The 12,924-nt window shown below is 34.5% G+C and overlaps 3 protein-coding genes and 1 non-coding gene across 11 annotated transcripts in view; 1 reads left to right on the top strand and 3 right to left on the bottom strand.

Annotated features, from left to right (window-relative positions):
- The first annotated feature begins 1,950 nt into the window (after nt 1-1,950).
- Nucleotides 1,951-2,054, top strand: LOC111431464. Its single transcript, XR_002708504.1, has one exon. It is a non-coding gene; the product is annotated as a U6 spliceosomal RNA (small nuclear RNA).
- Nucleotides 2,055-2,089: 35 nt separating this feature from the next.
- On the bottom strand, nt 2,090-3,604 carry LOC111458452 (protein SLOW GREEN 1, chloroplastic). Of its 2 annotated transcripts, none has more exons than XM_023101150.1 (2): nt 2,331-3,604; nt 2,090-2,253 (listed from the first exon to the last, which is right to left on the bottom strand). In XM_023101150.1, the coding sequence occupies exon 1, from the start codon at nt 3,373-3,375 to the stop codon at nt 2,365-2,367; it is 1,011 nt and encodes a 336-aa protein (XP_022956918.1). In that variant the 5' UTR covers nt 3,376-3,604; the 3' UTR covers nt 2,090-2,253; nt 2,331-2,364. The 2 variants fall into 2 exon arrangements, with proteins under 2 accessions (XP_022956918.1, XP_022956910.1); XM_023101142.1 differs by having other exon boundaries at nt 2,344-3,604.
- A 1,992-nt stretch (nt 3,605-5,596) lies between these two features.
- LOC111460716 (uncharacterized protein At2g02148) lies at nt 5,597-9,684 on the bottom strand. Of its 3 annotated transcripts, none has more exons than XM_023103967.1 (9): nt 9,598-9,684; nt 9,192-9,462; nt 8,788-8,911; nt 8,324-8,665; nt 7,709-7,871; nt 7,126-7,249; nt 6,796-6,861; nt 6,287-6,523; nt 5,597-5,892 (listed from the first exon to the last, which is right to left on the bottom strand). In XM_023103967.1, exons 2-9 carry the CDS (start codon nt 9,372-9,374, stop codon nt 5,791-5,793), a joined length of 1,341 nt encoding a protein of 446 aa, XP_022959735.1. In that variant the 5' UTR covers nt 9,375-9,462; nt 9,598-9,684; the 3' UTR covers nt 5,597-5,790. The 3 variants fall into 3 exon arrangements, with proteins under 3 accessions (XP_022959735.1, XP_022959751.1, XP_022959743.1); XM_023103983.1 differs by having other exon boundaries at nt 6,287-6,517; XM_023103975.1 differs by having other exon boundaries at nt 9,192-9,422; nt 9,598-9,680.
- A 1,533-nt stretch (nt 9,685-11,217) lies between these two features.
- Nucleotides 11,218-12,924, bottom strand: part of LOC111460688 (putative pentatricopeptide repeat-containing protein At2g02150) — a 6,266-nt gene continuing 4,559 nt past the window's right edge. For all 5 annotated transcript variants that reach the window (XM_023103924.1, XM_023103932.1, XM_023103957.1 and 2 more), the window contains one exon: nt 11,218-11,681. The gene's annotated coding sequence lies outside the window, so the exon portion shown is untranslated. The remainder of the gene's footprint in view (nt 11,682-12,924) is intronic.

The raw sequence follows: 12,924 nt of genomic DNA, 5'->3' as shown, positions 1-12,924 counted from the left end.
GTAATAGCCCAAACTCACTACACTGCTAACAAATGTTTGGCTCTGATACCATTTGTAACCTAAATGTTGCTAACAAATATTGTCCGATTTGTAACAGCCCAAGCTTTGATACCATTTGAAGAGAACTCAAGTGCCATTGGGTGCCGGAGTTGCCGTCCAATTCGTTTCGGCTACTTTTTGCTTCTCCTTCAACATGATATCTCATTTTATTCTTTTTTATAATTTATTTTCGAATTACTCTTTAAAACAAATTTTTTAGTCTTTTAAAACTTAAAATAACTCATTGTTAAATAAAGATCGATTGAGTTAAAAAAATTAGTAATACAAACAATTGAATTGAGTTAAAAAAAAAAAAAAAAAAAGGTTCAAACTCAATTCAATCCAACCTCATTCTTCTATATGCTAAATTAAAAATGATGTCCTACAAGTATATAATTTGAGCACAACATTTTTTAGTTTAATCACACTATAAGGTATAGCTAAGTTCATTGTTCTTAGGATGGTTGAAACGGTTTACTTGATTGAATGCATTTAATTTAATAACACAACAACATAGCAAATCAAATCATTGACCTATGATCTTTGAATATGCATAGCTAAGTTCATTGTTCTTAGGGATTGTTGCAACGGTTTAATTGATTGGAATGCATTATTGTGCTTGATTTCATTCATACGTTTATTTGCCTAGCGTTTTCTATCTAGTCGAGTTGTCATAGAACGAATGTTAGAGGCTACTAGATCGACTTAAGAGTTTAGCTATGGTTACTACAATCCTCAAGAGAAAGGGTTGATGGAAAGCAAGCAAGCCTACTAGACATGGTAAGTAGTAATTGACCAAGATTATGAACTAACTAAGCCACAGGCACACTGAATGCAAATATTAAGCTCATCATCGTCATTTCTATATATATATATCCAAAGATCAAAGAGATGGGATGAGGTTTCTATCTTCTGGGTCCTTAAAACACTTCCAATTGTAGTGCCCAAATCCACAAACAGTACACTTTGGAAGGCTATGACGGATGATCTCCACATTTTTAAGATATGAACAACTATGCACAGTTCTTTCTCAACCAGAACATGGTATATATCAATTCAATAGAATATGATATAGCACACACAAGTGGTATATATCACTTCAACGAAAGAATCGAAGTTAAAATCACCCAAGATCCATCATCATTTCACATCTTCAAAACTAAAAGCTAAAACCCAGTTGGGATATCTATTTTGAATTTTGGTTTTTGGTTTTTGGTTCTTGAACATATCGTTTCTCTACAATAACTCTAGTCATCGTCGCTGTATCCTTTTACCAATGATCACTTTCATTGATCCTATCCAAAACAAAGATTGGATTGCTAATGCAATCTTCTTTTTCAATCATCAAGAGTTGTCCCTGATACTCAATTAAGATCACAGAAAGACTAAGTGCATGCAAAGGCGGAGAAGGTGGGAGTGATCATATTAGTGCAAGAAGCATATAATTTGACCTTCATTTCCTCAATCTCACGTATTGTCACACAGATCTCAAGGAAAGACACTAAATCAGATCTAAACTATGAGATTTCACGTTAGTTGGGGTGGAGAACGAAGCATTTTTTATAAGGGGTGGAAACCTCTCCCTAGCAGACACGTTTTAAAATACCTCGAAGGGAAGCCCAAAAGTAGAAAGCCTAAAGAAACAATATCTGCTAGCGATAGACTTGGGCCGTTACGTAAGTATACTCCTCTCAACTCTTCCATTACAACTATCACTTAAAATTAGGCAGAAAAATCTATGAGAAACTCTACAAATAAGGATGATTAAGTTGGATGTTCTTTCATTTATTCATTTGAAGATCAGACATTCCCTCAAGATATGAACTATTCATTCCTTTCTCTCTTGCTTTTCATGATGAAGGAAGCAATCGTTTCTATACATCCTAAGGAAGTAAAAGAACAATGCAGACAGTCCCTTCGGGGACATTCGATAAAATTGGAACGATACGTAGGAAGATTAGCATGACCCATGCGTAAGGATGACATACACAAATCGAAAAATGGTCCAAATTTTTAAAAAAGAACAATGCAGACATACAAACTGGCAACATGTTAAACTACTAAGCGCTTTTCTGCATTTATTCAACTAATTTGATAGGTCTAATACAGTATCATCAAACAAAACTGCATGTATTAGTGAAGTTTATGCTTAAAGAAAGGAAAAAACCTGTCCTCATTAGATTCAATTTGCTCCTATTTCATCCTGCAATTGAACTACAAGCAGTTGGCAGATAAAACTATGAGTAAGATGAGCTAAACAACAAAAATCAGCATACAAAAAAAAGTATCACCTTATTCGCTTACTCATTTTCTAAGAGCCCTCCTTTAGTTCTCATCTGATCCGAAGATTTTCATCCTTGACAATGGAGTCCGTAGGTACCCATCAACCTCAAATTTCTTTGGTGAGAGCTCCCTGTACTTGCTGAATTGCTGTCTGGCTTCCTCGTTCTTGTCAAGCAAGCTGTAGATCATTCCTTGACAGAAGTATGGCCTAAAGTCGCTAGGATCCTCCTTGATCAATTCTTTGTAACTCGTCAAGGCCCCCTCTACATTCTTCTGCAAGAACTGTATTTGAGCCATTATCAACCTCACATCCCTGGCCTCCTTCGCTTTCTTTTCGTTTTCAGCAATTCTCAAAGCCTGTTCTAAGCGCAGGAGCACTGCCTCCCCTTCCCCACAACGATCCATTAACAATGCGTTTTCAAACAATGCTTCGAATGACAATGGATTCTCAGCCAAAATCTCCTCGAAAACTTCTCGTGCATTTTCCGTTTTGCCCATTTCGCCGAGCAATCTGGCCTTGAGAAATTTCCACTCGGTCACCGACGACTGAGCAGATACCAATTGATTCAAGATTTTCAGCGCTTCTTCATCCTCACTATTTTCAAGTTTCTGCTGCAGAAGCGATTTGAGAGCCTCAACAGCTTCAGAATTCGATTCGAGAAAATCATTCAACGGTGAGGATTGCTGCCCGTCTTGGTCCGAGTCCTCAACAATCCGCTGCTCTTCCTCTATTCTCGAAGCTTCCTCCTCTACAACCACCGGCGACTCCGCTCTGGCAGGCAAATGCGAAAATTTTCCAACCATGGTAGCGGCAGCACCAATAAGAATCGCAGCTCTGGCGTAGTTCTTGAAGCATTGAACAACAGGGTGGTTCCTGGAAACGGGAACAGACGAAGCCCTAACCCTAAAACGATGCACAGAAACAGAAGTGCGAGAAATGGGAGCGGCGAAGCGGAGATTGGGGGGTGGAACTGGTTTCGATTTAGAAGAAATAAAGATAGATGAAAGAGAAGAAGAAGAGGGTGAAGACATGGACGCAAATGTGAAGCTCATGGCTATGGCGGCGAACGGAGAAAGAGAGAAAGGGGTTTAAGGGTGGCCGGAGGATCTTGGAGATTTGAGTTTGGTAGACGGCGATTTCGAGGACAAGGGAAACTGCACAGTTTTGGAATGTGATAGAGAGGAACTTTCGGAGCCTGTTTCTGCAAGTTATCCCCACCAACCGCCGCCGCCGTCCCCGTTGGAATTCCGACTACTAAAACTACGCCGTTTAGTTACCTACTTAACTTGCCTAAAGAGCGTTCAAGAAAGGATTTTAAATATTCGTTTCTTTTTCAAATTTGTGTTATTTGGTTTTTAGTGAATTTTGGAGCTTTTTAAAATTTACAAATTTATTACACATAAAATTAAAATTGGTTGACTTTTATTTTAAATAAACTTTTAATTTATATTTAATCTACCTATTAATTAATTTTAATAATTTATCTAAAATTTAGTAAACATTTTTTTTAAACTTTAGAGATCACCATAAAATTATAATTTAACCTAAATATAAATATTAAAATATTATTTTAGTCAAGTATTTTGAAATTTATTTATTTTTTCTCTATATTTTTAAATGTCTATTATTTTACCTCTATTAAATTCTTCTCTATACTTTTTTTTAAAATATATTCACATTTATATTTTGTTTGAAAATTATTATTAAATTAACTTCAAATAACTAACTTTTTTGTTTAATAAAAATAAATAAACTAAATTTAGATCATTGAAATTATAATAAATTCAAACTATTAAATTATACTTTAATATAAATAAATACATAAATAATAGAAGGGAAAAAAAAGGCAATAGTATAAATTTTCACTTTATTTTTTTCTTGAACTTTTGGCTGAGTATTAGATTCTAGATCAATTTTTATTTTCAAATTTCTCTTTTCAATTCATTGATAAAAATTTAAAATAAGTTTTTACTTTTTTAGAGTTAATTTAAATCAAAATTAGTTAAAATATAATAATTTTTATGTTAAAAAAATATAATTTAAAATTAAATTAGAGAGGAATTAATAGCTGTTAACGGGCCAATATTAAGCTCTCTCGACAAGTAAATTTGCATATTTAAAATTACAAATAAAATTAAAATAGAATGAAATTCCAGTAAATTTGATTCTATTTTAAAAGGTAAATAATAGAATTTATTTTGTGGTCTAAGATATGTTTTAATTTATTCTTTAATTTTAATTTTTTAATTTTTTAATTTTTTGCTATTTTCTATTTCTCTATTTTCCTTCCTTTTTTTTTTCTCAATTTTCCTCTATATTTTGCTTTTTTCTATTTTTGTCTTTCTTTTTCCTTCTATTTTACATTCATTTATCTTTCTTTTGGGTTCATATATATGTGTGTGTATATATATATATATATTAATATTTATATCATTCTTTTCTTATTCTTTTTCATTAATCTCTTACATTTATTTTATTATATTATGAATAATAAAATAAATGTACATCATTTATTATTTTTTTATTGTTTTATTAATAACTTATCATAATTATATAAAAATGATAAGATAATTTATTTTAAATCATTTATTCTCCCACGATATTTAATTTTTGAAATGTAACCTGATTTATTCTTCAGTAAACTAATTATCTACAATTAAAAGTTTCTATTATTTTATTAAAATTGTTTAGAGTATAATTATTAAACTTTAAATGCTAAATAAACTAGCATATTATTCCTAATATACTAAATATATGACTTTCATATGTACCGATATTCCTTTTACTGCGAGCTAGTCTCTTACTTAGGACATGCCTAAAAAAATAAAACATTAGTTAAGCACTAGTCGTCTATATATATATAAGCTTGAATGAAGCTAAGTGGAGGTCCAAACCGATTGATATTGAAGAATCAATGGATAAGTTGTAGTTAGAGATGAAATGTCACTCGAGGAGAAAGGGGGCTCAAGCGGGAAGAGGATTGTAACATGAGAGAACCAAGGAGGTCAACCTGTTTCAAATATACATCATGAATTCTAAGAACGCAATCTAGTTGGACTCTCAAGTCGAAGAACGCAATCTAGTTGGACTCTCAAGTCGATCCGAATGAATCATCTGGTAAATCTTTCATATATATATATATATATATATACCATTCTAAAAAATCTAATATGTTATTCATACAATTAAACCCCCAAGAACAATCCTTTTAGTAATTTGATGCTATCAACATATAAGAAGAAAATTTAAGAAATGAAACAAAACAGTGCAATATGGCGGGTAAGAGTGATTTTATATTATCTACTTCCAAAAGCAGCATCACATTGTATTGTTTTTATGTATACTTGGAGATCTAAATTTATGTACAAAGACTGCAGAAAACTTGATATACACACTGACTTGACGAGAACTAAATACAACATTCAGCTCTTTAGGACTAATAATGATATATCATTATACAACACACATCAAATTCCTAACCTCTTCACACCGCATTCTGAGCAGAACTTAGAGCTTTCTCTTAAATATGGAGCTCCACATTCGTCACAGAACTTGGCAGGACTGGATGGCTGCAAATAAATCAGTAAATCACAAATACACACAAAATGGATACGAATTATCAAAATAGAATTAGAACATCATCAAGTAAAATATTTTATAGCATTCAGATTTCAGGATCCTTCATTGAAAATAAGGAGGGGAATCCGGAGCATTTGAAATGGTGCTGAAAATTAAGATTCTCGAATCACTCTTCTGGCAGTAGAGATTGCCCAAGCATTACATAAAGCATTGTAAGACAGCTTAAAGATTAACTTTCAGACGATAGAGGACCAGTTGTTCCTATTAACATGTTTTTCAGAATGCTTATTACTATAAAGTTTATCCCACATACTAATTTAAACACAACAACGAAAAATTGGGATGGGGGTATTCTTAGTTGTGGGAGGGGGGATTTGGAATTACCAGCCCATGATGCAAGCGCCCACCGACATGAACAACTGAAAGAGGTTGTAAGCAAGCTATGTGTTGTGACATTGTTGGAGAATGATGAGTATGAGAAATGTCCGGTAACTGTGAAGGTTGACCACACTGATGACTATGAGCAAATTGGGGAGTATGTTGGTGCATGGACTGATGAACAGACTGAAATTGAGGTTGATGAGGCAGTTGTTGGATATGATGTTTGCAGGGTGTCTGTTGCTGATTTAAAGGTCGTCGACAAGAAAGAAAAGTCAGTTTTTTAGTTTTTAGGATCAAACAAGACATCTGCATAATATAAATCACTTTGCCATGTTGATACTCCCACCATTTCCTAGAATAAATGTTCTTGAAGCAAGGACTGACTCTAGAGAACTCAAAACTCTAGTTTTTGCCAATCAGTAAGTAATGGTGGATTCTGTTAGAGGGGCATAATGATCAAGATTAAACAGATAGACTAATCACCAAAGAGAAAAGGTGCTGTTCATTCTTACTTCGCTTAGAGAGCGGAATGCTTGACCACTAGTCAGAGTAGAAGAATTGTCACCACTCGAAAATGTCTGAAAATAATACATCAAACATTATTTCTCCAACAATACTTCAGTTCTACAATATAATTATATGCAGGTTTAACGACAATTTATCAATTATTATAACGAACAAAATTAAGGAAAATCGATACATCGTCCCTGACACCATTTAGATAACACCAAAGCTACAGCCATGATATATTATGGAAAATTACCTGCAAAATACATTCATGGAAAATGTTTCCGGGAGATATAAAAGATGGATCACATATATTGGAAAATTACTATGCTTACATTCAAACTGGAAATGCTGGACACAGAATTTGCTGCAACTCGCCTATATTTGTGCCTAGGTGAATAGAATTTGTAGTCCTGAGAAGACACAGCCACCTCACTGCGACCTGTTAATCGTCTAAACCTACACAGTGGAGCCATTAATCAGCGATATATTGACCTATATTCGCAACTAAATTTACGAAACTTGAACGAATTTGCAGATCAGATTCAAGTGAGAAAAAATTATTTGCAAAGTCATAGATTCCTGTCATACGATCTAGAAGTTGAATTTCTTTGCAATGGGCTAAGTCTTCATCATCAGTATCATTCAAATCGAAGAAATAGGGTATCACTAAGATCTTGAGTTACATTCATCCTGAGGATAGAAATGATATAGTACAACAAAAGAGCTGTCATATGATCCAGAAGTTGATTTTATTGTTCATCAAAAGAGCTGGTATAGTACAACAAAAGAAAAAATGTGTACAATCTATTGCATCAAACAAATTCAGGGAAAACAAACTGATGGAAATGAAACAATGATATTTGGGAACCTTTACACGAAATGAGAGATTATGCAAAATTATATGTTCTAACTTACCATTCAGCATCTTCAATAGGCATTCCATTGGGTTTTTCAACAATGTCTAAACCGTTAACAACCACAAAACGAACCCGCTTTTCTTCTTGAATTACTAGTTCTGGAAACCTAGTCCTTGTTTCAAGAGAAGTTGCAAGTTCTCTTCTCTTATATGTGCAAGGGCCTGTTAGTGATATGATGTCATTAAGACAGAAGAAGTAACATAATTAAAAGGAAAAAGAAAAATACTTTTACTAAACAATTTCAAAGTATCAAGAAAATCTAGTTTCATCTGGTTGCCACTCAATAAAAGAAGCCAATTTCTATGTATTGCACTCTTCACAATGAACCATATGATACAAAAAGGAAGGGGCTAGATGGCTTCATTTGTTCAAGAAAAATAAGTTTTAAAAAACAGCCATCTAAATACATCTTTGTTCATCTTTTATTCTAACAAATATAGTTTTTTTTTAGAGTAGTTCCCATACAAACAATATTTTTCCAGAAATACTACCATACTATTTTCCCCAGGAATTTCCACTATAAAACAATCATTGGAGAGAAAAATGGTAACCCTTGGGAGTTAAGAGCGTCACATTGCCCCTTGGAGCACAGCTAAAGAGCAATATTTTGTACCTTTTTTGGGGAATTTCTGAGCCAGCTTCCTGTACAAACCTCCAGCTGCTTCAAGGGCTACCCCAATAGTTTTATCACGGATGCCACTCAAGGAAGAAAGCCTAATATTTGCATCATTAACAAGCGTTTCATACATATTTGCTACATACATCAAGGGTAAGACAAATTTTGGATCCCCTTCATACTGGACCTCCTTTGTCTTCCTCTTTGTCAGTTTATCCTGCCCAGACTGAGAGATATAATCATTGTCAGTCTCAGTCACTTCAAGTACATGATCATCAATAAAATGATCCACAACGATCTGGAGAAATCTTGCTCGTGCTGCTTCAATAGGTGAAATATCTGAACCAAAACTCAGTTTATATCAATCGATAAACGATCTAAACAAAAGTCCAAGAAGGCTTAGCAGAGATGGAAGTCCAGAATTCCTTTTAATTGATAAGTTTCAGATATGTGGACATTACCCTCTACTGTTAAAGAATTGTAAGACAACCTGGAAGACCCACTATTATCAAGACTTGAGCGATCTTCTTCCACTCCCACAGTGTGAAGGGGTAGTGGACTTCTGTAGGATTCGTGCATGCAGTCCTATAGAAAAATTGAAGAACACATGAACAACAGTGAGAAAAGGAGCCGCAACTAAGCAAGAAGCCTTCAGTTATTTAACAGCTGAAAACGCGCAATTCAGCTCTCTAAGTTGAAACAGTGACCTCGGATTATGATTTTTCCATGTTCACTAGGCTAGGAAATGGAAACAAGGACAATCAACCTCATGGCTACAAGTATGCAGTCGTCTAGCAGCAACAATTATCCGACAAATACTGAAGAAAAGGTAAAGAGACACATAAAGGGAAAGAAGAACACTCACAACAGCACTGGAATCTTGGTCGTCGTCCAAACGATCTTCCGTGACGGCATCGCGATCAACGTCGCTGATGGCTTCAATGTCAGAAGGGCTTCCATCTACAGTATTGAGATCATGAAGAGCACTGCCGATGAAGGAATTCGCCGTTCTCAGATCGTAATGCTGCACTGGAACTCTTGTAGTCATATCTTCCAAGCAAGTACGAGCATCAAACACAGAAAACACTGTCTTCTTCTGCGTTCAAACCAAAACCGTAGAGCGTAAAGCTCATTGCCTGTGATAGAGAAGAGATGAAGATGAGAGGAAGACATTGATGGGGAGGGATTGAAGTGAATTTGAAGAAGGGATTTGAAAAATGTGAAGAAAAGGATTTCAACGGCTATGGGGAGAGATGGAAACGAAAGCGTACCCGAGGCTGACCGTAGCTGAGCTTCAGAGACGAGCAAAGGCAGTTCCGAAACCTAAGTCTGACATCCACACCTCCTCCCAAAGCAAAAGCAAGAGGTTTTTTCTTTTTTTTTTGTTTTTAAAAATGGCCCATTTAAGTTTTGAGTTTGGACAATTAGCCTACTTTTAAAAACTTTGTACTTTTAGCCTTAAGCATGAAGTGAATTTACGCTTATGCCCACATGTCATTGAATATATCCGAATTTTATCACCAAATTAATGTGTTGTTCACCAAGTTTTCTTCACATTTTTTCTCCTTTAATATATACATATATATATACATATATTTTTTCTTTGCTTAAATCCATTAAGTTTGGTATTATTCAACCTATTGGATTGGATTTGAAAATAGACGACTTATTTTTTGGTCACAACTCGGATCAAGATTGGACTAGAAAAGTGGAAGCCTACAAATAGAAGTCACTACTTTCATTGGAAAATAAGCCTATGGCTCTTGCTACCGGCCTTTAGACTAGTGTTATTTTTTTATGTTGTACCAGTCTAGAAACTTGAAATTGAGAATAGAGATGTCAAGGAAAAACAAGGAGACAATAGTATTTCATATCCTAGCCTCCCCTCCCTACCCACACGACTAAAATTAGTTAATTTTAAGACTAACTATGATATTTAAAATAAAAACTATGTTGCATATTTTTTTAATGGTTAAATACTATGTTAAATATTAAAATTTAAATTAATATATTAATTTATTATAATTCTACTTTAAATTGAAAAATGAAAACTTTAAAATAGTTATTATATTTAAAATAATAATAAACAGCAAAAAAATACTCGTAGAAACTAAATTCTCCAAAAATAAATGAAATTTTACGAGAATGAGAAATGAAATAGGTGGCAACAATGAAGATGAAGAAGATTTTCGTATTGACATCTATTAAGGTCACTCACTAATTTTAAAGAAAGCGTGGCATGATTACTGCATAGCCTGTGCTAGCCCAGAGTCATACAACAAACTGATGTACATGTTACAATACAATCTTTTGGGTAAGGGTCAGCCAAGTGCCACAATCTCCTCTAATCTTTGTTGGGGTACATTCTTTCTTTTGGTTGCAACTTCCATTCCTAACGTGGAAGTATGAGTCTTTCCTCCATGATGCCACACTTCACCAACTAAGAAAGGAGGTTGACATGTTCGGCTTGTCAGTTTTAAGATCAACGCACAACAAATTTCAATCGTTCTTGCTGAGGCTAAAGTGCATATACATGGCTTCAATATACGTCGGGTATAGTAACGACATCAAGTAGTTGAGTTTAGTAGTTCTTCATATAAAATTATTGACTCTAGAGATATAGTAGCATCGAGAAGACTCAATTATTTCAAGCACCGACAGACCCATAAGCATCCCTTGTTTCAAAGAGAGGAGGTCGAGTTATTCACATTTCATTTGATGGTCAGAGGCAAATTAAAAGCTATGCAGTGGTAATTTTAAGGATTCCCAAGGAAAAATAGAGATGTCTCCTACGTTACCTGTAATGTGTTAGTATCGACGTAATTTTATAGTCATTCGATCTGAATGCTACATGAATAACATAAGCCAAATGAACAGAAAGACCTAGAATGTAGAAGATCATAACATGAGTGATTCGACAAATTTGAATATGCACCCATAACATAGTCTACAATGGTATTGCACTGACTCTAGCGTAGTCATTGAAGGAGGGAATTTTATCTGTTCCGAACTATGCTCAGTTCGATATTGTTAGTAACACCAGAGTAAGCATAACTCAACCGTAAATGGCAAGTACGAGATGAAATGTTTATGAAGATTTTTTAACATAAAGAATTTGTACATTACATCACCTCTCACCTTTCTGGGCTCCATTCTGCAAGGCTACAACAAATTATTGTGCAGCTTCCTCCTTCCAGAGCTTTTGAGATTTGAAACTTGCATTTACACATTAGGAGCCAAACAAGTCACAATCATAGCACGTGAAACTCTCAAAAGCAGGCGTATGGCAACCCCATAAACATGGGTGGCTTCTATAATTGATGTGCCAAAATAAGCCCCCTCTTGAACCAAGCATCTGAGAATTTCAAACAAACATATCTTAAAATCATTTCATCATGTGGCTTCCAATGGAGAAACAAATATGTAATATATGCCATAGATAAATCTGACAAATTTTCAAACAATCCGAACGATGACACAAACTTCTCTGTGAAACTAAGCTCTGATCTAAGGCATCTGTACTAAGGTTTGTCGCCTACACTATGACTCCTGAAGATCGATAACGAACAGTTATGGAACGAGTCATCATTAACTCAAGTTTTACTATGCTAATGTGACACATCTTAGTTGTTGCTTCTGCTGAACTTAAATGAATGGATGTGCCAAAATCAACGTCCAGAAGTGAAGATTGTACTGATAATCAGTTCACTCAGAAAAAATTATTTGTGAAGGGAAAGCACCTTTGAAATGACTAACCCCTGCTAAGTGATAAGCAATGTAGCTTTTCAACATCATCATAATGCTGTAGCAAACTATGTCTAGCAATAGAAATAAAAACAACCTCTATGATAGATAATTAAAACACACTACCTAAGAACTTTGCTCTTCATTTTTAAAATACTCAATATTCTTTCAAAATGTGCAATATTACCCTTGACCTTTCATAACCGTTTCAAAACTACCATGTTAGTAGAAATCCAATAGAATGTTAGACAGAAAACCGACATGGTAGTAGTCTAGAATAACATGACAATAACTAGAACAATTAGATTGAATCTGAAAGACTTTTTGTCCAACATTTTAATTGTTTTTCCATTCCAAGAGTAGTTTGGAATCGTTTATGAAAGGTCGAAGGTACATAACAATTTTGGAAGGATATAGGTATTTTTTAATCAAAAGACAAAGTTCAAGGTAATTTTTATAATTTAAAATAAAAACACCACAGACGTGGCTCCTTATTCACAAAAGAAACTATCTTTGGAGGAGAGAAAAAGGTCACTGAGTTATACTCCAGGAAAGAACATTTTGAAAGGGAGAGAAATATACGACAACTCTCAAGCCCCCAATCAACTTGAAATTACATAAAAGTTGTCCAGTTGCTAGCAATAGTAGTAGTAGAATGGCTATAAAAACGCCTTCTAAATGAACTGAAACTCCAATAGAATAAAAGAACATTACTGTAGCCAAAAGGGGGCTGTAATCCCTGTATAAAGAACATGAAAGACCCTCATATTTCGATCACTTACGTTTCCAGCGAAAAGATACACAATATTCCCAACCACCGGAGAACAAGCCTACAAACCGGGGGGGGGGGGGGG

This window comes from Cucurbita moschata, unplaced genomic scaffold (assembly GCF_002738365.1).
Source record: "Cucurbita moschata cultivar Rifu unplaced genomic scaffold, Cmos_1.0 Cmo_Scf00002, whole genome shotgun sequence".
NCBI classification, from domain to species: domain Eukaryota; kingdom Viridiplantae; phylum Streptophyta; class Magnoliopsida; order Cucurbitales; family Cucurbitaceae; genus Cucurbita; species Cucurbita moschata.
Note: the sequence above shows the minus strand (reverse complement) of the source record. Positions and strands in the feature narration are given on the sequence as shown.